Below are 25898 nucleotides of genomic sequence, written 5' to 3' on the forward strand. Positions count from 1 at the left end.
AGGGTGCAGTCCATTAACTGCAAGCAAGGCAGATGCTACATGGAGCTCAGATCACCATCACAGTGGAGGATTATTTTGTTCATTCATAACCAAATCCTACTCTGTGTAGCAGGCTGGTTGGTTCCAAACCCAGAGGACTAAGTCTCAAATCCCACCCCCAAAACCTGTTGTAAAGAGCTGGCAAATCCTTCAAAGCAAAGGAAGACCCACCATATCAAGGATCTGCGCTGGAGGAAAGCTGGTAACAGGGAAACCAAGGTCGAGAAGGGGAGAGCGTTGACATGTCGTGGGGTTGGCGACCAACGTCACAAAACAATATGTGTATTAACCGTTTAATGAGAAACTAATTAGCTCTGTAAAACTTCATCTAAAGCACAATTTAAAAAAGGAAGAAGAAGAAGAATCTGTGCAGGGAAAACGGCAGAAACTGAAGCCAGCTTAATTTTTCATTCAAAAATTATTTCAAACAGCTTCTCAAGTGTTTGGTATTCAAACCAAAAGTGACTCCCATAGCCCTTCTCAGTTTTTGCTGTGAGTTTCTCCTATGATGGCTCTTTGGCCAGATACCCTTGGAACAGCCTAGATGTGTGAGAGGCTCCCTATTTTCCTGAGAAGGCATGGTGAGTAATGGAGGGGCCAGCTACCCGGCACCGCCACCACCCCCCGTCCCTTCTTGGAAACTCTCCTCCTAATGGCCACACTCCACGTGCTGAAGTGATATCCCTGAGCACTTCCTGAGCCACTAAGGGACAGGAGCCAGCCTGCCTGGGATGCAGCAGGCTGAGACAACTGAGAGCCATCCTGGGCCATTTAGGGGTGAGGGGGGACTGGAGCCAGGCCTCTTCAACGCTTCAATATTTCTGACACTCAGGAAGAAGGAAAGGTTAGGGTATTCTTTCAGGAAGATCAGGGACACAAAACTGAAGGGAGAAACGTGTTCAGAGTGGAAACAGCAAGAATCTGAGGATCGAGGGTCAAAATGGGCCTATGGCAAGGAGGATGATGATGGTAAATCTTCACGCCTACATAGGCTGTGTCAGATTGCTGAGTACTTCCATGCTCATCATCACATTTGAAAAACTATTAAGGTGAATATTCTTATGTGTGAGAATGGTAGTGAGGTTTTTTTTTTTTAATAGTGCTTACAGTGGTGCAGTGGTTAAGCACTCAGCTGCTAACTGAAAGGTCAGCAGTTCGAACCCACTAGCTGCTTTACAAGAGAAAGACGTGGTAGTCTGCTTCTATTAAAGACTATAAAAAAAAAAAAAATAGCCTTGGAAAATCATGGGGCAGTTCTACTCTGTCCTAAAGGGCCACTATAAGTCGGAATTGACTTGACGGCAACAGGTTTTTTTTTTTTTTATGAGATGTAGACTGAAATATTTAAGCATGAATATGGGAATGGAATTATTTTTTATGTCTGCTCCAGAACAACTGGGGGGAGATGGAGCATAAACAAAAGAAGCTTGGTCATCGGTTGATGATTGTCGAAGTTGTGTAATGGCCCCATGGGGGGCTCATTATTCTATTCATGATACTTTTATATGCATTTAAAACTTTCCATGATAAGAAATATTGGGGGCAGGGGGAAGCAAAAATAATTCCTTGGAAAAAGTGGTGATTCTGTTTGAACTTTGGACAGACGGAAGACACAGGTTTAAACGTTCGCCTCAAGTCCTGAGCAATCGAGGTCAGGGCCGATTCCCATTTAGGAGTCCCGGTTGTTGGGGAGTATTTGAGGGTGAGAGGCAAGAACAGACAAGCTGTTTTCCCAGGGCTCCCAGGAATCTTGGATTCCCAGCCTTCCTCCTTTCTGGCCCTCCTCCTCCCCAAGGTACATACCTTCCACAGCTTCTTCTGCTCAGAAGAGGAGGCCCAGGCAGCAGGAGAGGAGAGAAGAAAGGTGGGTCAGTTTCAAACCACACTGGCCTTGATCCAAATGAGTATACCTGTATGCGCTTACCTTCCTGCTCCCTGCAGTGGAAAAGGAGTGCCGTCAATAGTACATACCACAGGCACACACACCACACCCCACACACACACACCCTGACCTCTCTCAGCACATTACCCTATTTTTATTTCCCTCATTACCTCACGGAGCTCACGTTCCTCTGCTGGCCCTGCAGAGGCACCCGCTAACCTGGCCCATCCTTCTCATCAGTGCTACCTCGCAGCTGAGGCTGGTCCCAGCCTGCTTTGTCTCCTCAGCCTTCTGCCCACTTACTGTTCTCCTCTCACCTCTGAACCTGTTTCCAGGCTATTCCCCCTCCTAGAAAGGCTTTCCCTTTCCCTTCTCTCTCTTTCCAAATCCTACTCAGGTAAGACCTGCCGTTTCCACACAGCTTTCCATGACTATTCCAGCCCTCACTGGTCTCCCTCTGCCAGACCTCCTGCCCTACAGACAGCCTGCCTTGACGCCAGGCCCTGTTGGCCAGTTCTCTCAGGCATTTCATGTCTTTACATCCCAAGAGAGGAGCACGTTTTGTCAGGACAGAGCAATGCTGCACTTCTGTGTTCTCTCTGGTGACCTTCCCCCATGGCTGTTTGGTTGTCTCCTGTGCCCACACTAGCTTCTCTCCAGAGTAGGATCGTGGATGGGTGTTGTCAGGGCCGTGGACTGGTGGTGTCAGGATCATGGACGGGTGTTGCCAGCGCTGTGAACAGGTGTTGTCAAGGCCATGGATGGGTGTTGTCAGGGACACTAGGATGTCCAGATGGAGTGACAACATTGAGTTCTCAGTTGGCTTTTGTGGGGCACAATCAGCTCTGTGGTCTCAGGAGAGTCACTGAAACTTTCTGGATCAGTTTTTAGGAGACCTGGCTTCTTTGCTCCTCTGCTAGTGGCCACTCTCCTAGCACGTAGGACCCCTGTGGACCCTAGAGCTCAGCCTATTTACTTCCAAAAGTCCTCCAGCCTGTGGCCTGCCAGGGATCAGGAGCCCAGTGGCCCACGGGTGGGAGGAGAGGGGGTATATTTCTCCTCTGGGTCCTGAAAGCAGGTATGGCCACTTCCTGGAGTCCTGGTGCAGGTGTGAGGGGCAGGTGGGGGAGGAGGGCAGCGCTCCATATACTCACTCTTCGTACTCTTCCACCGCGTCTTCTGCGTCAGACATGGTCTCGCTCTCCTTCTAGAAAGAGAAAAATGTCAGAGTGAGCAGAAACGGAAGTCCATCATCTTCAGCTCTAGGAGAACAGCTCTGACCCACGATTGTAAGGAGAGATCTGAGAGACTGGGGTGTGAATCTAGCCCTGACCCTTATTAGCTGTGCGACCTTTAGCGAGTCTTCTTCCTTCTCTGTGCAGAGGAGGTGGAGCTCCTGGGTGGTGTAAAAGGTTAACTCACTCTGCTGCTAACTAAAAGGTTGGAGGTTCAAGTCTACCCAGAGGTACCTCAGAAGAAAGGCCTGGTGATCTACTTCTGAAAAACCAGCCATCGAAAACCCTATGGAGCAAAATCAGTTCTGCTCTGACACACATGGGGTCGCGGAGTTGACTGGAAAGCAAAAGGGCAGCCAGCTACTGTTGGTTTCATTTCTTCCCTCTGAGCTCGTGTACTATCTGGATTTCCAGGTTATCGGGTTCAGAACTCTGTAATTCTCAAAACGTCTCTAATGTTTCTCCGCTTTTTCAGTCTGAATAAGCCCGGGGGGGTGGGGAGGGAACCAAGTGCCACATGGCCTCCATCCCACCCCACATGCTCTGTTCATCACTGAAGAAAGTTCTCCTGGCTGAGTGGTTAAATGACCTCAACTGCGGTACATCCAGGCCGTGGAATACCATTCAGCAATGAGAAGGAACAAGCTATTGAAACCCTCAACAATGCGGATGACTCGCCAAGATTCAGGGAATTACGCTGATCGGAAAAAGCCAATCCCAAAAGGTCGTATACTGTATGATTCCATTTATATAACATTCTCGAAACGGCAAAGTTATGGAAATAGAGATAGTGGTCATTAGGAGTCAAGCATGAGGGGTGTGTGGTGGGGATGGGAGGGAGGTGGGTGGGGCAATAAAAGAGCAACATGAGGGATCCTTGTAGTTTTGGAGCTACTCAGTGTCTTGACTGTGGTCATGGACACACACACCTCCCCAGGTTAAAATGATACAGAACTTGATAATACACAGACGTGTAAGTAAAACTGGGGAAATTTGCATAAAATCAGAGATTGCTTCCATGTCAATATCCTGATTGCGATACTGTCTATAGTTTCGCAAAATGTTATCTTTGGGGGAAACTGGGCAAAGTGTACATGGGTTCTCTCTTCATTAAATTTTACACCTGCATGTGAGTCTACAATTATCTAAATTAAAATTTAAATTAAAGAATATTTTCACCAGGAAACTCACCTTGAGCTACTCGCTCACTGAGACAGGAACAACCTAGATTCAGAGCTGGCTGAGTGTGTTTGGACAAGTCTTTTTGATACCTCTGAGCCTCACTTTCTGCTCTGTAATATGAAGTAAGCATACTCATCTGGGCCACTCAGGGGGTTTTATGAAGAACAAATGGATGTAAATAACTTTTGAGAACTGGAGAGCACTGGGCAAATGTCAGGTATTACTGTGCAAGAGTCATTACAGGAAGAGGTGAAAAGAGCAGCACGTGGGTGTGAGGCCAATCTCGTTTTGGATGCATGTGACCTTGGAAAAGTCACTTGACCTCTCTAGACCTCAGTTCCCTCGTCTGTGAAATGTAGATATTCCACCTCTTCCGTGGTGGCTGTGAGGATTGGAGCTGGTATAAAGGGCCTTGCACAGTTCCAGGGAGGCTGTTCTCTTTGAAATGTACATGGTACCCCCTAGAGTGGTATGACATAACGGCTCTGCAGCCTTCATGGTGCTGCAGAGAGCAAAAGGACAAGGTGATGGAAACAGGGCTAAAGAGTGGGGCTAAATTTAGGCTGGAATGAGATCCAAATGGTGGATGTGACCACCCTCGGCGAGGTTTCTCCTTTGCCCCCTGCCTCCTGCCCCATTCCAGGTCCTGCCAGCGCTGCAGCCACCCACTTCTGACCCTAGCTGCAGGTTGAGGACAGCAGCACAATAGTGAACATTCTCGTGCCCCCTCCACTTCTTCCTGGTGGGCACATCCCACTAGAGTGTCTGAGAGAAGCCCCCAGGCACCCATCTGTAAACCATCATTGAGACCCAGTGCTTGGTGGGTTGGGGTGATGTCCACAAGGCTGCCGCTTTGAGGCGGAGGGGTTCCAGGGACCTGCAGCTCCTGGCTTCCCCCTGGGTGAGGCCTCCGCAGATCCGACACCCACTGCCTTGGGTTGGCTCCCTCTGCTGGAGGGAGGGTGAGGAGAGGCCCTGTTTCCACAGAGCTCTGGGCCAATGGAGGCACTTTTTGGCTCCGCCCAGACAAACGAGAAGAGGACATGCCAAATGTGTAAGGTGCCACGATGGGAGATTGAAGTCTCACACTGCTGAAGAGAGACCCAAACCCCAGCGGGTTTCCAAATGGGGATGGGAGTCAAAGAGAACAGCCTCCTGGCCCCAGGGCGGGTGAGGACTCTTGGGACAGAACCCCAGGGAAGCAGACAGAGCTAGTGGACTGAGAACTCGGGGAACTGCTGCCTGAGCCCCTGGAGGAGCCTGCCACCCCAGGGATGAGGAAGATGTTTCTAGGGAAATGGTGCGTGGCCAACCTGGGCTGCATGGTCTCTGCTTCCTCTCGCCTCTCCTGCCCTGCCCTCCCACCAGCTCAGGGCCACTGGGTATGAGGCTGGGGCTCGGAGGCAGAAACAGCAGCCTGGACCTGCTCCTGGGGCCCTAGCCAGCTCCTAAAATAGAGTGCAGACCAGGAGAGGGCTTTCAGCTGAGAAGGCACAGCCAAGCCAATCACTCCAAGCAAGGCCCAAGGAAGGGCCAGGAGCTGTGCTGGGGCTGGGGGCTCCAGAATGGCAGTCATTCAAGAACCTGACAGGCAAGGTACAAGAAGTCCTAAGGCACCTTAGCCTCACCCCCAAGCCCTGGCTTGCTTCCCAGGGCTACTTTCTAGCCTGCCTCACTCAGGGTCACCTTTCCTGGGGCACAAACACTTATAAAGTAAAAACGATAGAGGGCAAAGAGAATACTTGGCCTCGGGGCCAAGAGATCCAGGTTTGAAACCCAGTTTTTGCTACGCGGCCTTAGTTAAGCCACTTAATCTCTCTATACCTATTAAAAAAAAAAACAAAAACAAAACCCCAGTGCCGTCGAGTCGACTCCGACTCATAGCGACCCTATATGACAGAGTAGAACTGCCCCATAAAGTTTCCAAGGAGCACCTGGTGGATTCAAACTGCCGACCCTTTGGTTAGCACCCGTAGCACTTAATCACTACGCCACCAGGGCTTCTTCTCTAATACCTATAGATAGATAAAAACCGAAACCAAACCCCTTGCCTACGAGTCGAGTCTGACACATGGCAACCCCAGCTGTTACAGATTAGAAAAGCTCCACAGGGTTTTCTTGGCTGTAATCTTTACGAAAGCAAATCTGAAGGCCCTTCTTCGTTGGCGCTGCTGGGTGGGTTTGAACTGCCAAACTTCAGGTTAGTATTCGAGCACTAACCAGGGACCACCTAGCTATAAAACAGGTGAGGTTCAAGTTCCAGTCTTGCAGAAAAGGTCTCCGAGTTTCTGAGGAACTCAGGCCCTACCCCTAAGCCCTAGTCCTCAGCCTTCAGCTATTAGCCCACCAGGAGACCTGGGGACAGGGGAGTGGGAATGGGAGTGGGAGTGGGAGTGGGAGTGAGAGTGAGAGTGGGAGTGGGAGTGGGAGTGGGGGCAGGAGGGATTGGCAGCAGGCAACGCCATCCTCTCAGATTCCTGAGGAAAGGAGGGCTTGCCCCGTGAGACAAGGGTCAGAGGAGGAATATGGGGAGATCAGGTGGCTTCCCAGCTGCACTAAGCTGGGGAATGTGCTTTGAAATTCCTTACACTCCAAGCACTCCCCACCCCCATATATCTCCTCCGCCTGCCCAGGAGGAGCTGAAAAGTCAAGGGAACCTTTCTGTCTACTACTCCCCAGGCACTACCAAGATCTCTCCCTGTGGGGTGGGCTGGGGAGGGGGAGGGTAGGGCAAGGTTCCCACTGGCTGGGACACCTGGGGCAGCTAGGTTCAGGGTTAACGCTTTAATACAAATGAGCTGGGTTCACACCTATGAAAGATGTCCCAGTAGGGGCCTTTCCACCATCTGCCCCCGCCCCCCCCCACCCCCCATGCTCTTGCTCTGGGGAAAGGACTGGTGCTGGGTCAGGAAAGCCGAATGAAATTTAAGTGTCAGGTTGGGGAGGCACTCCAGCCATCCCTGCGTACCTCAATGCTTCCAGAATCTCAAGTTCCTGGAGACGAGAATTTGACCACAAACCTTACTCTGCTGTCTGGGGTTCAAGAAGGACCTGTCTGGAAATGTTTAGGTGGCCCTTTGCCTGGAGGAAAGCAATTTGGACCAAGCAATTTGGGAATATCCCTGTTGGTCAGAGCTTCATAATATTTAGAAGTATGTTAACTATCAGGTCCACTCAACAGATAAGGAAATTGAGTCCAGTAGTAACTTGCCCTCTTGGGCAGCCTCTTCTGTGGCAGATCCAGGGCTCAAACCCAAATCTCCACTTTTTAACACCGGGTTCTTTCCTCTCTACTGCACTACTCTTGGTGTCCAATGCCTGTCACATCTTATCTAAACGTGGTCTGCTTTCCCACGGAAACGCTCAGGCCTTCTCTAAGAGAGAACATGGATCGCTATCGACCTCGACATCCACTCAGCGTGGACACAGACAGGCTGGCTCAGGGACCCTCACATCATAACCTCCACTCTCTGCTCTCCCCCTCCCCACAGACGTGTGTCCAAGTCTTACCTCAGAACAGGAGCGGCAGGGAGATCCTAGAGCTGTCTGCTTGGCCTAGGTGGGAAGTGAAGGAGGGCAGAGGATGGAGAGGGCTTTAAGCAGGCAGGTGGGCTGGGGCCTCGTGAGCAGGCCGTGTGGTAGGAGGAATGTACAGCAGGAGACACTGGGGTGTGGCAGCGGGGAGTGGGGGTGTTGGCTGCTATTTTGGCAGGTGCCAGGGACAGGGCTAAAGGAACATGTACCCCATGCCATATAAGCCTATGTGGTCGTCCAGCTGCCCAGATAAGCTATTTAAAGCTGCTCAGATATGTGGGGAACAGGGGACAGAGCAAGCATGTAACACAAACCAGCTGTCCCTCTTGAGAATTCTGATATAGCAGATGCCAGCGAGCCAGGCCCCAGGAGGGCAGGCTGGGAGCAGGGCTGGGAGGCAGAAGGCAACCTCCAAGATACTCCATGAATCTCTGGGCCAGGGTTCTGGTGGGCAGAGGACAAGGGCTTATCTGCAGCTCCACATGAAATGAACTGTGGGTAAAGATGTCCTCCAGGCTGCTGGCTCTGCAAGCTTTGCTTCTGCTGGTCTGGGCAGCCCTGGACAGGTAGCAGGCTTTGTGGGCCTGAGGGATGACATCTGCAAGGTGGGCCTTCTTTGTGACCCCAAAGCCATGGGACAAGCTCCCCTCCAATGGAATAGACTTAAACCACTACGAGTGGTCAGATATAAGACAGAACTTAAGTTCACCTTACAGACTGCTGGGTTGTGGGGTGCGGGTAGTGAGGGTTATGGAAGCTTATTCCTCAAGGCCTTTAAAATCAAGTGATACAGGTCCATGATTCTATAAATCTACTCAGGTCAGGGCCCAGGGGGTTTCATGGGAGGATATGTATGTCCCTGTGATGGTTAATTTTATGTCTCAACTCAGCTGAGCTATGGTGCCCGTTTGTTTGGTCAAACACTAGATGTTGCGAAGGTTATTTTGTAGATGGGATTAACATTTACAGTTGACTCCAAGTAAAGCAGGTTACCCTTGTGAGTGGGCCTCATCCAACCAGTTGAAGGGCTTAGAGCAAAAACTGAGGTTTCCCAAAGAAGGAATTTTGCCTCAAAACTATAACATAGAAACTGCCAGTTTCCAGCATGCTCCCTGCCCTGTGGGATTTCTGACGTGCCAGCCCCCGCAATCACATGAGATACATCCATTTCTCTCTCTCTGTCATACACACACACACACACACACACATATACATTGTTGTTGTTAGGTGCCATTAAGACGGTCCTGACTCACAGCAACCGTATGTACAACAGAACAAAACACCGCCCGACGCTGTGCCAGCCCCATGAGCTCGTTGTCTGAGCCCACTGTTGCAGCCACTGTGTCAATCCATCTCGTTGACAGTCTTGCTCTTTTTCGCTGACCCTCTGCTTTACCAAGTACGGTGTCCTTCTCTAGGGGCTGGTCCTTCCTGATAACATGTCCAAAGCACGTGAGATGAAGTCCTGCCGCCCATTCATGTATATAGATCACCTGCACCAGTTGCCATCAAGTTTGACTCCAGCTCATGGCAACCCCATGTCATAAGGAGATAGCCAGGACTTTCTTCTGAGGTACCTCTGGGTGGACTTGAACCTCCAACCTTTCACTTAGCAGCTGAGCATGTTAACCATTTGTACCACCCAGAGACTCCTCTCTCTATCTCTCCAGATAGATAGATCTCCTATTGGATTTGTTTCTCTGGAGAACCCTAATGGTCCCCAACACCAGCACATTGTAGGGCTCAAATGCATGACAAAAAATGAGCTGAAATGACCTCATGCATGCACTTGTTTCCTTGCTTATTAGCTACCTCGTTGACAAAAACAAGGGCAGGGTCCTCATGCGTTGGATGCATGAATATAAGGGAGAAGTTCTGTCCAGCAGCCTGCCCACAATGAGCACCCCAGGGAGGGCATGTGCAGGCACAAAGGCTCCACCACCCTGAGACAGCAGCTGCTGGAATGGCCCCAGACATCCAGAACCAAGCGAGCACCTGGGACCCCTCCTGGGCTCCCTAAGGAAGGCTTCCAGGAGCCCCTCCTAAAGAGAAGTCTATGTGGGGACAGTTTTTGCCCACTGGGTTTCCAAAGAGTTACCCTGCCAGGGAGTTGTTTCATATCATAGAACATGAGCATTCAAAGGTCGTTAGGGGTCATCTGGTTGAACCCTGTGGCTGGGAGAAGGGAAATGCTCTGTCCAGGGTCACAGCCTGAGTTTCCAGCAGGACCAGAACAGTAGTTCAGATCTCCAGAGCAGACGTTTAGATCTCCAGCATTTCTGGCCGGTACCCATCCGTGCCTCTGCCCCGCCTTGGGCTTTGTCCTCAAACTCTCAACTACAGGGGTGGCATGCTTGCAAATGCTCTAGCCCTGGTAGGGAGGGGGGCATTGGGCAGGGCCTCCGGGCACAGAGCAGACACAGGGGACCAGCCATAGGAGGCTCACCAGCTAGAGATGGGCAAGCCTGGGGGCTCCAGGCTGCTTCTAGGGACCAGGGAGTTCTCCGCAGATGGGGGCTTTTGGCCCTTATGTTCCCGGACCATCGGATCCAGGGCAGGAGTCCTTGCTCCAAATCATAAGGGCTGGGGTAAGGCTAGCTACCCTGGGTTGGCTGCTTCTGTCCAACAAGCTTAGGGACCTGGGACCTGGTGATGCCCTTCAGAGCTGTGCTCTCAGATGCCCTGGAGTGCCCCAGGCATTGCGGGGGGGTGGGGGGAGGCAGGGCTCTGAACCTGCCCCCACCCCCACTTGGTTCTGGGTAAAGCCAGGGCAGTCCATCAGGATTAAGCATTCTAATGATTAAAAGGAAAAAAAAAAGTTTTTAACTATACCATTAAAGGGATTGGATAGGGCATCAGACTGGCTTTTTTAGTTTGGTTTGGCCTAGATGCTCAGGAGCCTCAGCATTCTCCAAGCTCACATGGGCCATGGTGTTGAGGAGACGGAAGACTGTCCTTTGAGAGAATGAGGGGGTGGTGGCAGCCGACTTGGCACTGTATCTGAAAGTTCTGACCCCTCAAATTGCCATATTAAGACCACTGTGTCAAGCCCACTTTAACATGAGAAGAGGGAGACTGGGAAAATGAGCCCCTAACCAAGTCAAGACATAAAACAACCCTCTTCACGCACACAGCAGATGGCTCCTGTTCGAAAGCAAAGCCTTCAGGAAGGAGCCTATTTCCAAGGTATCACCAGTCATTTACACCTGAGAGTGAATGAGTTTATCAGATCCTTCCTGAGCACATAAAGGCACTGGGCTCTTGGCCAAGGCAGCAGGTCAGGGAAGCCAGGAGAAGACAGAGCAGGGAGATGGGACACGTGGACGATGTACTGCACCTCCTTCACAATCCAGCCTCAGCAGGCTGGGAGCAGGCCCAGGATGGGGGTGAGTAGCCCGGGCCTCAGTAAGGGAGAGACATCACAGGTACCTGCTGGGGAAGATGAAGCAGGTAACCCTAGAGTTCCTGAAAGATGGCACTACCCTGATCCTCGAGGTGAGCAGGAAGGAGGGGACACCTCTGGACAGGACTTGAGGCCCATAGTGCTGATGTGTGTCAGTGCTGTGCCCTGGGCTGACACTGGGTCCTGCCTGGCAGCCCCAAGGATTGGCTGTGCCTGCAGTAGGACAAGAAGGTGCCAGGGCAGACCTGCCCCCAGAGGCTGGTGGGAGGGAGCTGGCTGCATCTCCCTGACATTCCTGGCCCCAGGGGCCGTGGCCAGGCAGGTATAGAGGCAGAAAGGAAGGGAGCAGGGCCATGACAGGCAGAGATGCTGCTGCAGGAGGCAGGGCTGGCACAAGGGCAGACCCTTGAGACACAGGCTTGCAGATTCATCTTGGCAAGACTCATCACACCTGTGGGGTAAAGGTGCATTAGAACAGGGAAGGGGGTCCCTAGAACTGGGAGGGGGAAGGGGGTCTCTGGACAGGAAGGCATCCCTTTTCTTAAGACCCACCCCCAGGCTGGGCCAGACCCAAGGTCTGCTGGTTTGCTGAGCTGTAAGGAAGCAGAGCCAGCCAAGGGATTCGAGCAAGTGTTCTCCAGGTTGGGTCCAGTCAATGAGAGAGCAGGAACAGGACTGGAGGGGGGATATTCTGGGTCTTTGAACTGTGTAATTGTCCCAATGACCATGTGCATGCAGCTGAGTGTGTAAAGTCTCCCACCACCACCCCAGCCAACCAAGGCCCCCTCCGCCAGGGCCTGGCCTCCCTGCTCCCCTCACCTCAGCATCCAGGGAGGTGTCTAATTTCTTTCTCCACTGGGTCTTCTTGGTGGCTGCCGACTCTTTCTGCACCTCCTGAATGGCAGCACCAGGGTGGACACCAGGGACTAAGTCAGGGCTCTGGAGGGGCTCAGGATCCCCCATGATCCCTACCTAGGACATTCTCCTTCTTCCTGGAGGGGTGAAGGGCCCCCAGCCCACCTCTCCTCTCTGTTGCCTTCTTCTGACGCATAGTTCCATCCACATCCCTCCCCCTCTCCACTGTCTCCAATCCTGGAATGATTCAATTGTTCTCCGGACTAGACCATTCCACCATTAAAAGGCCCACAATGAGACAATGGAGAGAGACAAGTTACCTCAGCATCCTGCTCTCCGGACTCCTGGGTCCTGCTGACCCACAGGTTGAGCCTTGATGTCACAACCCCTGAAAGCTTCAAGTTCTCCTAAAAAGAGAGCCTTCCATCTCAGATTTTGGGGCTGCTGACAACAGCCAGGGGATTTTCAAAGGCCCTGGAACATGGATAGGACTCTACCTCTTTCCCACATACGTCCAGCCGTACATATCTGGGACATCTCCCTTCCCTCAGGGGGTGATGGGCACCCTGAAGTGACTTGGGCTCAGGAACAATGAGTGGCAACTCAAGTCAATGACAGGGCCTGCCAATGTTGACTGGCATATGAAAATACAGAGTTTTCTACTCTGTTAGGACCAGGGTTCAGGGTTTGGAGATCTCAGGCATAAACAGCCTACAGACCCCTAGCTGGGCCTGAGCCCCTCACCTTCCAGCTAGAGGCTGGTTCAACTCGACTCTGGCTAGCCAGCTCCTTCTCAAAGAGGTGGCGTTTGCTGGCTACACCCACAGGAGCCACAAAGAACTCTGTGCGGGAAGAGCCTGGAGACTTGACTGATTCTGATCTCTGGGAAGAGAGAACAAAACCTGCTGAGCCACACAAGTGAGGTGCACAGGGCCCTACGCACCCGACTCATCAGGTCTCATCGGCTCCTCTGCAAGAGCGACCCCCAACCCCACACCTGAATCGCTGTGTGGTATCTCTCCAGCTTCTCTCCTAACTTGACTGTGCTGGCTGGGAGCCGCATGCTGGCACTGCAGGAAGAGAAGATAGAGACGAGACACACCTGGTGAGGACCCCACCCCCGTAGAGACCAGGACTGCTAAGGAGTAGCCCCCACCCCACCCCACCCCAGCATTTCGGCAAAGAGAATATGGCCTCCCATAGAGCTAGTCTGTGACGACTTGGCCAAGGTGAAGATCTACAGATGCCCATGATTTTCCTCACGTCCCGTCAGCTGGACATCCTCAGACATCTTCCACTCCTCCCTTCTCCTCCCACATCCATCACCACAGCCTGTCACTTCCACCTCAAAAGGGTCTCCTGAACCTTGCCCTTCATTTTCCCTCTACTACTGTCTCTCCTACCCACCTTCCCTGTCTGCCTCCCTGAGCTCCTTTCCCCACTGCCACCAGACCACTTCTACCCAACAAATCCCACGCTGCCCTTCCAGCTCAGACCTCTCAGGTGCCTATGTTCCACCCAACCAGACACACCATGCTTCTCACACTCTGCCATTCCATATTCTGTTCCCTCTGCTTAAAATGCCATCCGTCTAGCTCTCCATTTAGAAGTCTTCCACCAGCTCTTCAAGTCCCATGTGGAATATCAAGTCCTCTGGGACTCCGTCCCCATCTCTTGCAGGCTACAGGGTTGCAGATACTACGGAGCTCCAAGCCCTTCCTTTTTATTCCTGTCCCCACACCTCCCTGCTGGGCAGCTCTTGCCAGTTGGGTGGTCTGATTCTTTCCTGAGGCTGCGAGTCTCTGCAAGGCAGCAACTGTGTCCTATTCATCTTTGTAGGCCCTGCACCCCATCGCAGGGCCTCAGTAAATGTTTAGACAGCAGGTGGATACAGCATGGGGTGATGAAATTCCTAACACAAGCCCAACTGCTTTGCAGGTCCTATTTCATTTTTTTTTCAAAGCATAGTCCTCAGATGACTTGCATCAACATGAGGAGACATGGGGGTGCTTATTCAGGCCCCCACACCAGGCCTGCTGAAGCAAGGCTTCCCCTTCCTTACACTGTTCATAGCCTCCTTCCTGGAAAGCCCTCCTACCCCTCCCCACCCCTACATCCCAAGACTAAACCCTCCTCCAGCTTCAGAGCCCCTACCAAAGTCCTGCCTCCTCCAGAAAGCCCTCCTGGATCTCTTCCTGCTCCATCTCATCTGGTCTCAGCCACTCATGTTAATCCAGTCTCCCTGCCAGATCTGGGGCCCCCAGCAAGGACTGTGCCCTCCCTCAGGTGCCCTATAGCACAGCCTGGCACAAGGAGGGCAGAGGGCAAATGTTCAGTAAATGCCATCTGAAGGCAAAAAGCCGAAGAGAGCTAGAGCCTCCTCCCAGCCCCTGACCTGCGGGTAAAGGTCGTTTCTGAGTTGTCCTTCCTGGGGCTCATCTGAAACGAGAAGGAAAGGCGATGGTGAGTGGGAGCTCCTGGGAAACCAGTGGTCTTCCACCCCAAGTGAGGGGGACAGCCATAGCATACTTCCTCCTGCTCGGCCCCTGCCCAGTGAAATATGTGGCCAAACTGCTTTTCTAGGAAACACCTGGCCTCTCCTTGGGCTCCCCCAGCCCTTCTCGGGGTCCCTGCAACCACCTGTTTTCCTGTCTGCCTCCCCACTGCCCATGAACCCTTGGACAAGGTACTGGGCACCAGTCAGCATCACGCCTCCAGCCTCCTCCCCAGGGCCTGGCACACATTAGGGGCACAGCACACAGTCAGCCAAACAAATGAATGAATGACCCAGTGAACAGAAGAACTAAGAAGAAATACTGGAAGAAGGCAAGATGAGACTCCTCCTCAATTCATATAATCTATATGATTGGGGCAGGGACAGAGCAGACAGCACTAGGAGAGCCCTGCTGCTCTCTGTTCCTACCTTCCCTCCTAGGCAAGTCTCCCAGGTGAGGACAGGAATGGAGGAAGGCAGGAGGGGGGTTCCTGCAGCCCAGCGCTATCACTGCAGAGTGCCTCCTCCCTGCAGTTCTGACCTTTCCCACTAGGTGGAGCTGCTCATGATTGTTCACATCCACCTTCTGGATCTTTAACCTGTTCTGTCTTATCTAATTCAACCTTTTCTGTTCTTGGACACTCATGGGAATCCAAAGACCCTCTCTATCAAAACGAGCTTCCTTATATCTAACCTGAGACCCTTATGCCATAATGGATGTTGATTTCCTTGGCTTCCCTTCCAGTGGATTAGATTAGAAAGACAAGTGTGTCCTGGGCTCTCACCCGAAAGGAGATGGTCCTGGGGCTGGAGCGTTTGAGGGAGCTGCTGTAGGTGACCTGGGTAGGTGACGTTATGTCTGCTTCTTCCTCCTTGCTGGGGATTTTCACCTGGATGGAGTAGGGGGAGTGTCAAACAGGAGGTATGGGGCCCTATCAGGCCCTGGCTGACCATGGAGACCCTATGTGGCCTGGCTCATGCCGGGAACTGCAGGAGGAAGGGTGGGCAAGCTTCCTCCCCTGCCTCCTGCCCTTTTGCATCTACTGTGGGGGTGGGGACACAGCCCTGTGAGGCCAGGCAGCACTTTCCAGGGGAGCTTCTGGAAGGATCCAAGGCTTCCCAAGAGTCTGCTAGGGTTCTAGAGTACAGGCCCTGGATGCGGATGTGGCACTAGGTACCAAGTACTCCCTGTGACACACCTGATGCCCCTTTCAGCTGCCAGCAGCTGGCTCAGCACCCCCTATTCTGACAGTGGCGGGAAGCAGAAAGGGAGAGAAGAAACTGCTAAGGCCAGCCTGAAGGTTGGAGGCACCAAGGGACCAGAGACCACCTGAGGAGGGCTAGAGTGGCGGGCTTGCCCGGGAAGGGGGTTCAAGGGTAGGAGAGACAGGAGGACTGCCAACCTGGAGTACGAAGGGTGGGAGGCGGGAAGCCACAGTTGGAGAGTCTGGCTCCCCCTGCTCTCTTGGCTCGGCAGAGGGAGGGGGACTCTTCTCAAGGAGGGCCCTTCTTCTTTGCTCCTTGGTGGTGGGTTGGGTCCCCCCAGGAGTCAGCTGCTCCTGGGCCTGGGGCTGCTCAGAGGCTGCTGCCCTCTTGTGGGTCTGCTTGGTCTCTGTGGTCAGGGTCTTCTCTGCAACCAGCATCTTCTCAAAGATGGATGCTTTCTCAGGCACCAGTCTCCTTTCCGAGCTTGAAGATTTCTCTGGGGCCAACTCCGAGATGCTTGTTTTTTCTGGAACCGATTTCTTCTCTGAGATGGATCTTTTCTCTGAGACCACTATCTTCTCTGACACTGAGGATTTCTCTGGGGCTAGCGTCTTCTCCAGAGCTGGTGTCTTCCCTAAGACACTTGTGGTTTCTGGAACCAGTCTCCTTTCTGAGGTGGATCTTTTCTCTGAGACCGCTGTCTTTTCTGACACGAGTGTTTTCTCAGAGGTGGGAACTGTCTCAGAGATGGATCTTTTCTCTGAGACTGATCTCTTCTCGAATGCTAACATCTTCTCTGGAATGGAGGTTTTCTCTGAGACTGGGGTCTTCTCTGGATCCAGGGCCTTCTCTGGGACCCCTTCCTTCCCCTGTCCTGGCTCTCTGCCCACCAAGCTCTCCTCTTCCCTGGCCCAGGGGCCTCGCTGCTCCCGGCTCAGTCTCCGGCGAGGCGGGGTGTCCAATTCCTTCTTGGGCATTGGAGGTTGCGGCTTGGCCTGCCCAGGGCCTGGGCTGTCCCTGCTGTCCTCTGCCTTCAGCTTCTCCTGGTTGCAGCTTGGCCTGCCCAGGGCCTGGGCAGCCTCTACGACCTGCCGCCTCTGCTGCCGCTCCTGCCTCGTCCTAAGGATGGCCTGGAAGTCCTCATCATCATCTCTGGAGGCTTGGGGGGATGGCGTCTGGGCCTCTGCTTCCTCCACGCTCAGCAGTCTGAGTCAGAAAAGCAGGAGATAGAATCAGAGGATATCAGAGGTGGGAGGTACCCTGGGGTGTACCTGACTCAACAGAGATACCTCCAGATTCGCCAAGGAGGGGGTGAGGAAGTGGGGCCCTGGATCCCTTTTATCTGCTCTATATATTGAACTTCCAAGTTGATATTTGAACAAAACTCTCCATGTTTTTTAAAGAAAAAGTTTATTTATAAGCCTCTATAATCATTCCATGTTCATACTCAATTAAAAAACACTGATTGAGCACCTACTTTTAAATCTCCCAGGCCCTGTGTGGACACTGTGGAGTCAAAGGAATAAGTACAATCCCTGCCCTTTAGAGCCTGGATCAAGATCAGAGCGGTTCAGGGATTTGTCAGAGGTCACACAGCTAATTAGTGGTGGAGCTGAGAGTAAAGCCCAGTGCACTATCCAGCATGCTTGTCAATCGTGTGGGTGCAGCCAGGACTAGGTGGCAGCCACAGGAGTTGGTGCATTCCAGGACTTAGAACCTAATCTCCCTTCTCTAGGGGACCCAAGGGAGCAAGAGCAACAGGAGAGGGTTGTCCAAAACCCATAGCACTTGTCATCCTGCAAAAAGAGATTGTTTTCCTTCCTTATCACCCTCTTATCCCTCCCTTTCGTTCTGCAGAGGAAAGAGAACTAACTGGGGGTCACATAGGGTGCCATTTCAGGCAAGTTATCCCACTGTCTGAGCCTACGTTTTCACACCTGCAAACTGGGCTTGTTAGGAGGATGGAATGAGACTCATCCCGGGAGGCTGCCCAGCACAGTCATGGCACATAGGTGGCATTCAGTAAATTCCAGGCCTTTTTCTTCATTTCCCTCCTAACCCTAAAATCTAGGTGGCAAGACCAGCCCCCTTCTTTGTCTCAGAAGCTAGTTATGGAGCGTTAGGGTCAAAATGAGGTAGCCTGGTTTATGTAGATAGTTGAGCTACAGAGCCTGATAGATCTGGATGAAAATCCTGGCCCTGTATTCTTTAGTGGTATGATCTCAGCAAGTCACCTAAGTACTCTTCGACCCGGTTACTCCATCTGTAAAATGGGTTAATAATACCTCTCTCAGGGGTATTGTGAGGATTAAGTGAGCTATGTCCATAAAATGCCAGCAAAGCATAGCTCATGGTGGGGCTCAACAAATAGCAATTGTAATAAAAAGGTGGAATCTGGTGGTGCTGAGGAGGGCTCTGGGGAAGGTGAGGAACTCGAATTTCATCTTCATACCCTTCAGCCTCATTCCCAGGGGGGTCAAATACGTTAGGCTTGGTGTATCTGGGGCAGCTGAGCCAATCCCCACCACCTGAGATCGGGAAATGGCACTCTCACCCAACCCGATCAAAGCACCTCTCCGCAGGGGGCTGGTCTCCGTTCTGGGTGAGCCGGGGAGCCTCATCGTCATCGGTGGTGGTGGTGGTGCTGCTCAGATTGCGATGGCGCCGCCTGCGCTCCCGCTCCTGCTCCTCCTCGTCTTCTAGAGTTCTCTGCCTGGCCAGGCTGGGGAGGGAGGGAGGGGACGTCAGGGCAGCCCTGGGGAGATGGAACGCCACTCCCAAGCAGGGTTTCTGCAGAGCTGGGAGAACAGACAACGTGACCCTAGGCCAGCCCTGTCCAATAATGGCGTTGAGCACTTGAAGTGTGGCTAGCCTGAATTGAGACCTGCTATTTTTTTTTTATAAGGGGTTTTGTTTTGTTTTATAAGGGTAAACTCATACTCATATGAGTCGGAATCGACTCAAAGGCACTGGTTTTATATATATATATATATATATATATATATATATATATATATATATATATATATATATATATATATGGATAAAAGAGCCCTGGTGGAGCTGTGGTTAAGAGCTCGGCTGCTAACCAAAAGGTCAGGGGTTTGAATCCACCAGCCACTCCTTGGAAACCCTATCGGGCAGTCCCACTCTGTCTGATAGGGTCGCTATGAATCGACTCGACAACAATGGGGTTTTTTGTTTTTCTGTAAGCGTAAAATACACACTGTTTTTCAAAGACAGTGCGAAAAACAGAATGTAAACCATCTCATTAATAATTTTTTCTATTGATTACATTTTGAAATGATAAAATTTAGACAATATTTTGGCTATATTGGGGTAAATCAAATATTATTAAAATTAATTTGGCCTGTTTCTACATTTTTTGATGCGACTAGAAAGTGTAAAATTTCAAATATGGCTCAGGTTATATTTCTATGATATTTCTACTAAATTTCTATTGAAGCTGCAGGGATTTGGGCCAGACTAGGGTTTCTCCAACTCAGCACCATTGACATTTTGGCCGGAGAATTCTTTTTTGTGGGGGGCTGTCCTGTGCATTGGAGCCCTAACAGTGCAGTGGTTAAGTGGTCGCTGCTAACCAAAAGGTCCGTGGTTCAAACACACTAGCCACACAGGAGTCTACTTCTGTAAAGATTTACAGCCTTTTTTTTTTTAAACCCTATAGGGCAGTTCTACTCTGTCCTATAGGGTTGCTACGAGTTGGAATTGACTCGATGGCAATGGGTTTGGGTTTTTTGGTTTGGTCCTGTGCACTGTAGGGTGTTGAACAGTATCCCTGGACTCTACCCAGTAGGTACCCATAGCACTGCCCAATCGTGACAACCAAAAATATTTTCAAACATTGCTCAATGTCCCCTGGGGGTGAAATCACCCCAGATGAGAACCACTGGCTTGGACTTTACTCCGGATCTAGAACACATTGATGAGTGGGAACATAGGGCCTCCCTCTCCGGAGGTGACTAAGAATGTGAGTGGGTGGGCATCGTTCTGCCTAAAACAGGTAGATGAACTTGACAAGTCTTTTTCTCATTTCAGCCCTGGGATTTTTAGATAATATCTCTCAATGGACAATCACAGAGAAACTTCCTTAGAGTTACTCAATTCCCTGTGGAATTTCTCAGCTTGGGAGACGGAGACTCACAAATAAGACCAGGTACACTAAAAAAAAAAAAAAATTTTCCAATTCATCTTCTCTTCACTCTTTGAGCTTCTTTCACCTGTTCTGGAGCAAGGAGACCCTACACACCCTACTTCTGGTTCCTGTCCCCAGTCACCTTCAGTCCTGTGATCAACCACCCACCAACCCATCCATCTACTCCTTCACTCACCCATCTATACATCCAGCTACTTATCAATCCAAACACTCATCACCCAGCCACCTTCCCATGTCCCTACCCATTTCCAACCATCCATTCATACTTATCCACCTGCTCACCAGCCCACCTTCCCTTCCATCCACCCAACCTCCCAATCTAACCAAAAAGCAACTGCAATGGGCCAGCACCAGGTCAGCAACCGTGGGTGTTCACAGAACAAGGCAGGCTCCCTGCCCTGAGACACGTACAGTCTAATGAGAAAGAGAGGGACGTACACCAATAACTAACCCCACTGAGGTGCTGCAATTGCTCCGGAGAATGAAAGAATGGTTACTGGGGGGCCAAGATGATCAGGAAAGGCTCCTGGAAGAGACTGAACCTGGGCTGGATCTCAGAGGATGAACAGGATTTCAACACATGTGAGGGGGGTTGGGGAGAAACCCAAGCAGAAGAGTGGACTAAGCAAGTCTAGGAGGTCAGAAGGAGGTCAGATACAGAGTGTGTTAGGGGTGAGGAGGCTGTACTTCACACAGAGGTGAGAGAGGGTTCCAGCAGCAGAGTGGTAGGCTGTGAAGGTCAGCAGGATAAGCCTTCTGTGCAGCATCCCTCTGACTAGGACCCATATTGGAAGATTCTAGAAATGGCCCCTTCTTCTCTCCCAGAGTTAGTGCAGCGGACTCCTATTGCCACTGTCAGGCGCTAAACTCTCCACTCTGTTCTCCTTTCCAGTTGCCCAGCCCTCTTTCTACTGGGCCTCTCCCTTCCTGAAAGGTCTCACCATGCAACCGTGCCTTGATTTAAGAAGACATATTTCTGAGGAAAAATTACATAAAACCACAAGTTTTATAAGTTGATTTGCACATAAAATACATCTATGGGAGTCTTTTGTAAGACTTGTATAAGAGAGTCTGGTTTCTAGTCCTCCTGCCCTTGGGAAAGTCACTTCCCTTCTCTTCCTCAGTTTTCCTTCCTAAAATGAGGAAAAACCCCACAATGGCTCCGATTTTTTTTCCCCCCTAGGTCCAAGCATCACCCTTGTTTGCCCTACATTCATGAAACAAATGCTGTGTGAGCAGCTACTATGTGCCAGACATGAATCCAGGGGCTAGGATATAGTGGAGAACAAGACCAACAGGGTTCCTCCCTTCATGAAGCACGTATCTGGGGTGGGTAGAGAGGCAGACAATGAACAAGGAAACAAACACATGAACAGAATGACTTCGAATAAGTGGCACAAGGACAATGGAACAAGGTGACATGAGAGAGGGTGACAGAGTGGGGGAAGGCCTCCCTGAGGAGACCTGGTTCATGAGAAGGAGGCAGCAGAGTGTTCCAGGAGGAGGGAACAGCAAGTGCAAGGCCCTGTGTGTAAATGAGCTGAGCTGGCAGCGAATTCAGGGCACAGAGGGTAAGCCATGTGGGGGGAGTCTGGCCTGCGGTGAGGTTGGACAGGGAGGCAAGGCCCAAGCAGAGGGCCCTGTAAAGCAGATAAAAGAATTTGGATTTTACTCTAAGTGAACTGGAGAGCCACTGGAAAGTCTGACACAGAGGAATGACAGGACAGGATTTATATTTTTAAGATCTCTCTAGCTGCTGTGTGGGGAAAAAATTGAGAGGAGGAGGAAAACCTGTCAGGAAGCTCCCACAATGGCCCAGGCGAGAGCTATGGTCGCTTGAGCTGGGGTGGGAACAGTGGAGACAGGGAAAGTGGTTGGTGTGGGGCATATTTTGAAGGTAAAGCCAGCAGGGTTTGCTGATGGATTAGATTTGGGGTGGGGCGGGGCGGGGGGAGTTGAGGAGAAAAGAATCAAGGAAAGCTCCCAGGTTCTTGCCCTAAGCCATTCCTGGTGCTGCTATTAGTAAGATGGGAAAGGCCAGGAGAGGGAGGTTGGTGTGATGTTAGGGTGGCAGTAAAAACCAAAACTCAGACCACTGTCATGAGTCAATTCCAACCCATGGTGCCCCCATGTGGTACAGAGTAGAACTACCCCACAGGGATTTCTTAGCTGTAATCTTTTTTTTTTTTTCATTAACTTTTATTGAGCTTCAAGTGAACGTTTACAAATCAAGTCAGATTGTCACATACAACTTTACATACACCTTACTCCGTACTCCCACTTGCTCTCCTCCTAATGAGTCAGCCCTTCCAGTCTCTCCTTTCGTGACAATTTTGCCAGCTTCCATCTCTCTCTATCCTCCCATCCCCCCTCCAGACAGGAGATGCCAACACAGTCTCAAGTGTCCACCTGATATAATTAGATCACTCTTCATCAGCATCTATCTCCTACCTACTGTCCAGTCCCTTTCATGTCTGATGAGTTGTCTTCGGGAATGGTTCCTGTCCTCTGCCAACAGAAGGTTTGGGGACCATGACCGCCAGGATTCCTCTAGTCTCAGTCAGACCACTAAGTATGGTCTTTTTATGAGAATTTGGGGTCTGCATCCCACTGATCTCCTGCTCCCTCAGGGGTTCTCTGTTGTGCTCCCTGTCAGGGCAGTCATCGATTGTAGCCGGGCACCAACTAGTTCTTCTGGTCTCAGGATGATGTAGGTCTCTGGTTCATGTGGCCCTTTCTGTCTCTTGGGCTCATAGTTGACCTTGGTGTTCTTCATTCTCCTTTGATCCAGGTGGGTTGAGACCAATGGATGCATCTTAGTTGGCCGCTTGTTAGCATTTAAGACCCCAGACGCCACATTTCAAAGTGGGATGCAGAATGTTTTCATAATAGAATTATTTTGCCAATTGACTTAGAAGTCCCCTTAAGCCATAGTCCCCAAACCCCCGCCCTTGCTCCGCTGACCTTTGAAGCATTCAGTTTATCCCGGAAACTTCTTTGCTTTTGGTCCAGTCCAGTTGAGCTGACCTTCCCTGTATTGAGTATTGTCCTTCCCTTCACCTAAAGTAGTTCTTATCTGCTAACTAATCAGTAAATAACCCTCTCCCCCCTCCCCGTCTCGTAACCACAAAAGGATGTGTTCTTCTCAGTTTATACTATTTCTCAAGATCTTATAATAGTGGTCTTATACAATATTTGTCCTTTTGCCTCTCACTAATTTCACTCAGCATAATGCCTTCCAGGTTCCTGCATGTTATGAAATGTTTCACAGATTCCTCACTGTTCTTTATCGATGCGTAGTATTCCATTGTGTGAATATACCACAATTTATTTAGCCATTCATCCGTTGATGGACACCTTGGTTGCTTCCAGCTTTTTGCTATTGTAAACAGAGCTGCAATAAACATGGGTGTGCATATATCTGTTTGTGTGAAGGCTCTTATTTCTCTAGGCTATATTCCGAGGAGTGGGATTTCTGGGTTGTATGGTAGTTCTATTTCTAACTGTTTAAGATAACGCCAGATAGATTTCCAAAGTGGTTGTACCATTTTACATTCCCACCAGCAGTGGCAGTGTATAAGAGTTCCAATCTCTCTGCAGCCTCTCCAACATTTATTATTTTGTGTTTTTTGGATTAATGCCAGCCTTGTTGGAGTGAGATGGAATCTCATCATAGTTTTAATTTCCATTTCTCTAATGGCTAATGATGGAGAGCATTTTCTCATGTATCTGTTAGCTGCCTGAATATCTTCTTTAGTGAAGTGTGTGTTCATATCCTTTGCCCACTTCTCGATTGGGTTGTTTGTCTTTTTGTGGTTGAGTTTTGACAGAATCATATAGATTTTAGAGATCAGGCGCTGGTCGGAGATGTCAGAGCTGAAAATTCTTTCCCAGTCTGTAGGTGGTCTTTTTACTCTTTTGGTGAAGTCTTTAGATGAGCATAGGTGTTTGATTTTTAGGAGCTCCCAGTTATCTGGTTTCTCTTCGTCATTTTTGGTAATGTTTTATATTCTGTTTATGCCTTGTATTAGGGCTCCTAAGGTTGTCCCTATTTTTTCTTCCATGATCTTTATCGTTTTAGTCTTTATGTTTAGGTCTTTGATCCACTTGGAGTTAGTTTTTGTGCATGGTGTGAGGTATGGGTCCTGTTTCATTTTTTTGCAAATGGATATCCAGTTATGCCAGCACCATTTGTTAAAAAGACTATCTTTTCCCCAATTAATTCACACTGGGCCTTTGTCAAATATCAGCTGCTCATATGTGGATGGATTTATATCTGGGTTCTCAATTCTGTTCCACTGGTCTATGTGTCTGTTGTTGTACCAGTACCAGGCTGTTTTGACTACTGTGGCTGTATAATAGCTTCTGAAATCAGGTAGAGTGAGGCCTCCCACTTTCTTCTTCTTTTTCAGTAATGCTTTGCTTATCCGAGGCTTCTTTCCCTTCCATATGAAGTTAGTGATTTGTTTCTCTATCACCTTAAAAAATGACATTGGAATTTGGATCGGAAGTGCATTGTATGTATAGATGGCTTTTGGTAGAATAGACATTTTTACTATGTTAAGTCTTCCTATCCATGAGCAAGGTACGTTTTTCCACTTAAGTATGTCCTTTTGAATTTCTTGTAGTAGAGCTTTGTAGTTATCTTTGTATAGGTCTTTTACATCCTTGGTAAGATTTATTCCTAAGTATCTTATCTTCTTGGGGGCTACTGTGAATGGTATTGATTTGGTTATTTCCTCTTCGATGTTCTTTTTGTTGATGTAGAAGAATCCAAGTGATTTTTGTATGTTTATCTTATAACCTGAGACTCTACCAAACTCTTCTATTAGTTTCAGTAGTTTTCTGGAGGATTCCTTGGGGTTTTCTGCATATAAGATCATGTCATCTGCAAATAGAGATAATTTGACTTCCTCTTTGCCAATCTGGATGCCTTTATTTCTTTGTCTAGCCTAATTGCTCTGGCTAGGACTTCTAGCACTATGTTGAATAAGAGCAGTGATAAAGGGCATCCTTGTCTGGTTCCTGTTCTCAAGGGAAATGCTTTCAGGCTCTCTCCATTTAGAGTGATGTTGGCTGTTGGCTTTGCATAGATGCCCTTTATTATGTTGAGGAATTTTCCTTCAATTCTTATTTTGGTAAGAGTTTTTATCATAAATGGGTGTTGGACTTTGTCAAATGACTTTTCTGCATCAATTGATAAGATCATGTGGTTTTTGTCTTTTGTTTTATTTATATGGTGGATTACATTAATGGTTTTTCTAATATTAAACCAGCCTTGCATACCTGGTATAAATCCCACTTGGTCGTGGTGAATTATTTTTTTGATATGTTGTTGAATTCTATTGGCCAGAATTTTGTTGAGGATTTTTGCATCTATGTTCATGAGGGATATAGGTCTGTAATTTTCTTTTTTTGTGATGTCTTTACCTGGTTTTGGTATCAGGGAGATGGTGGCTTCATAGAATGAGTTGGGTAGTATTCCGTCATCTTCTATGCTTTGAAATACCTTTAGTAGTAGTGGTGTTATCTCTTCTCTGAAAGTTTGGTAGAACTCTGCAGCATAGCCATCCGGGCCAGGGCTTTTTTTTGTTGGGAGTTTTTTGATTACCGTTTCAATCTCTTTTTTTGTTATGGGTCTATTTAGTTGTTCTACTTCTGATTGTGTTAATTTAGGTAGGTAGTGTTTTTCCAGGAATTCATCCATTTCTTCTAGGTTTGCAAATTTGTTAGAGTACAATTTTTCGTAATAATCTGATATGATTCTTTTAATTTCAGTTGGGTCTGTTGTGATGTGGCCCTTCTCGTTTCTTATTCGGGTTATTTGTCTCCTTTCCTGTATTTCTTTTGTCAGTCTGGCCAACGGTTTATCGATTTTGTTAATTTTTTCA

The 25898-nt window shown here is 49.7% G+C and overlaps 1 protein-coding gene across 1 annotated transcript in view; it reads right to left on the minus strand.

Moving 5' to 3' along the window:
- LAD1 (ladinin 1) overlaps positions 1–25898 on the minus strand; it is a 48563-nt gene that overhangs the window by 12699 nt on the left and 9966 nt on the right. Inside the window, exons 2-12 of the mRNA XM_049858101.1 lie at positions 18385–18552; positions 16028–17036; positions 15410–15514; positions 14526–14569; positions 13128–13200; positions 12875–13012; positions 12451–12537; positions 12095–12169; positions 3076–3128; positions 1964–1974; positions 1843–1860 (exon numbers count right to left, since the gene is read on the minus strand). Of these exons, the coding sequence (XP_049714058.1) occupies positions 1843–1860; positions 1964–1974; positions 3076–3128; positions 12095–12169; positions 12451–12537; positions 12875–13012; positions 13128–13200; positions 14526–14569; positions 15410–15514; positions 16028–17036; positions 18385–18552 (1781 nt within the window). The remainder of the gene's footprint in view (positions 1–1842; positions 1861–1963; positions 1975–3075; positions 3129–12094; positions 12170–12450; positions 12538–12874; positions 13013–13127; positions 13201–14525; positions 14570–15409; positions 15515–16027; positions 17037–18384; positions 18553–25898) is intronic.

The sequence above is a fragment of the Elephas maximus genome, chromosome 18 (assembly GCF_024166365.1).
Source record: "Elephas maximus indicus isolate mEleMax1 chromosome 18, mEleMax1 primary haplotype, whole genome shotgun sequence".
NCBI lineage: Eukaryota > Metazoa > Chordata > Mammalia > Proboscidea > Elephantidae > Elephas > Elephas maximus.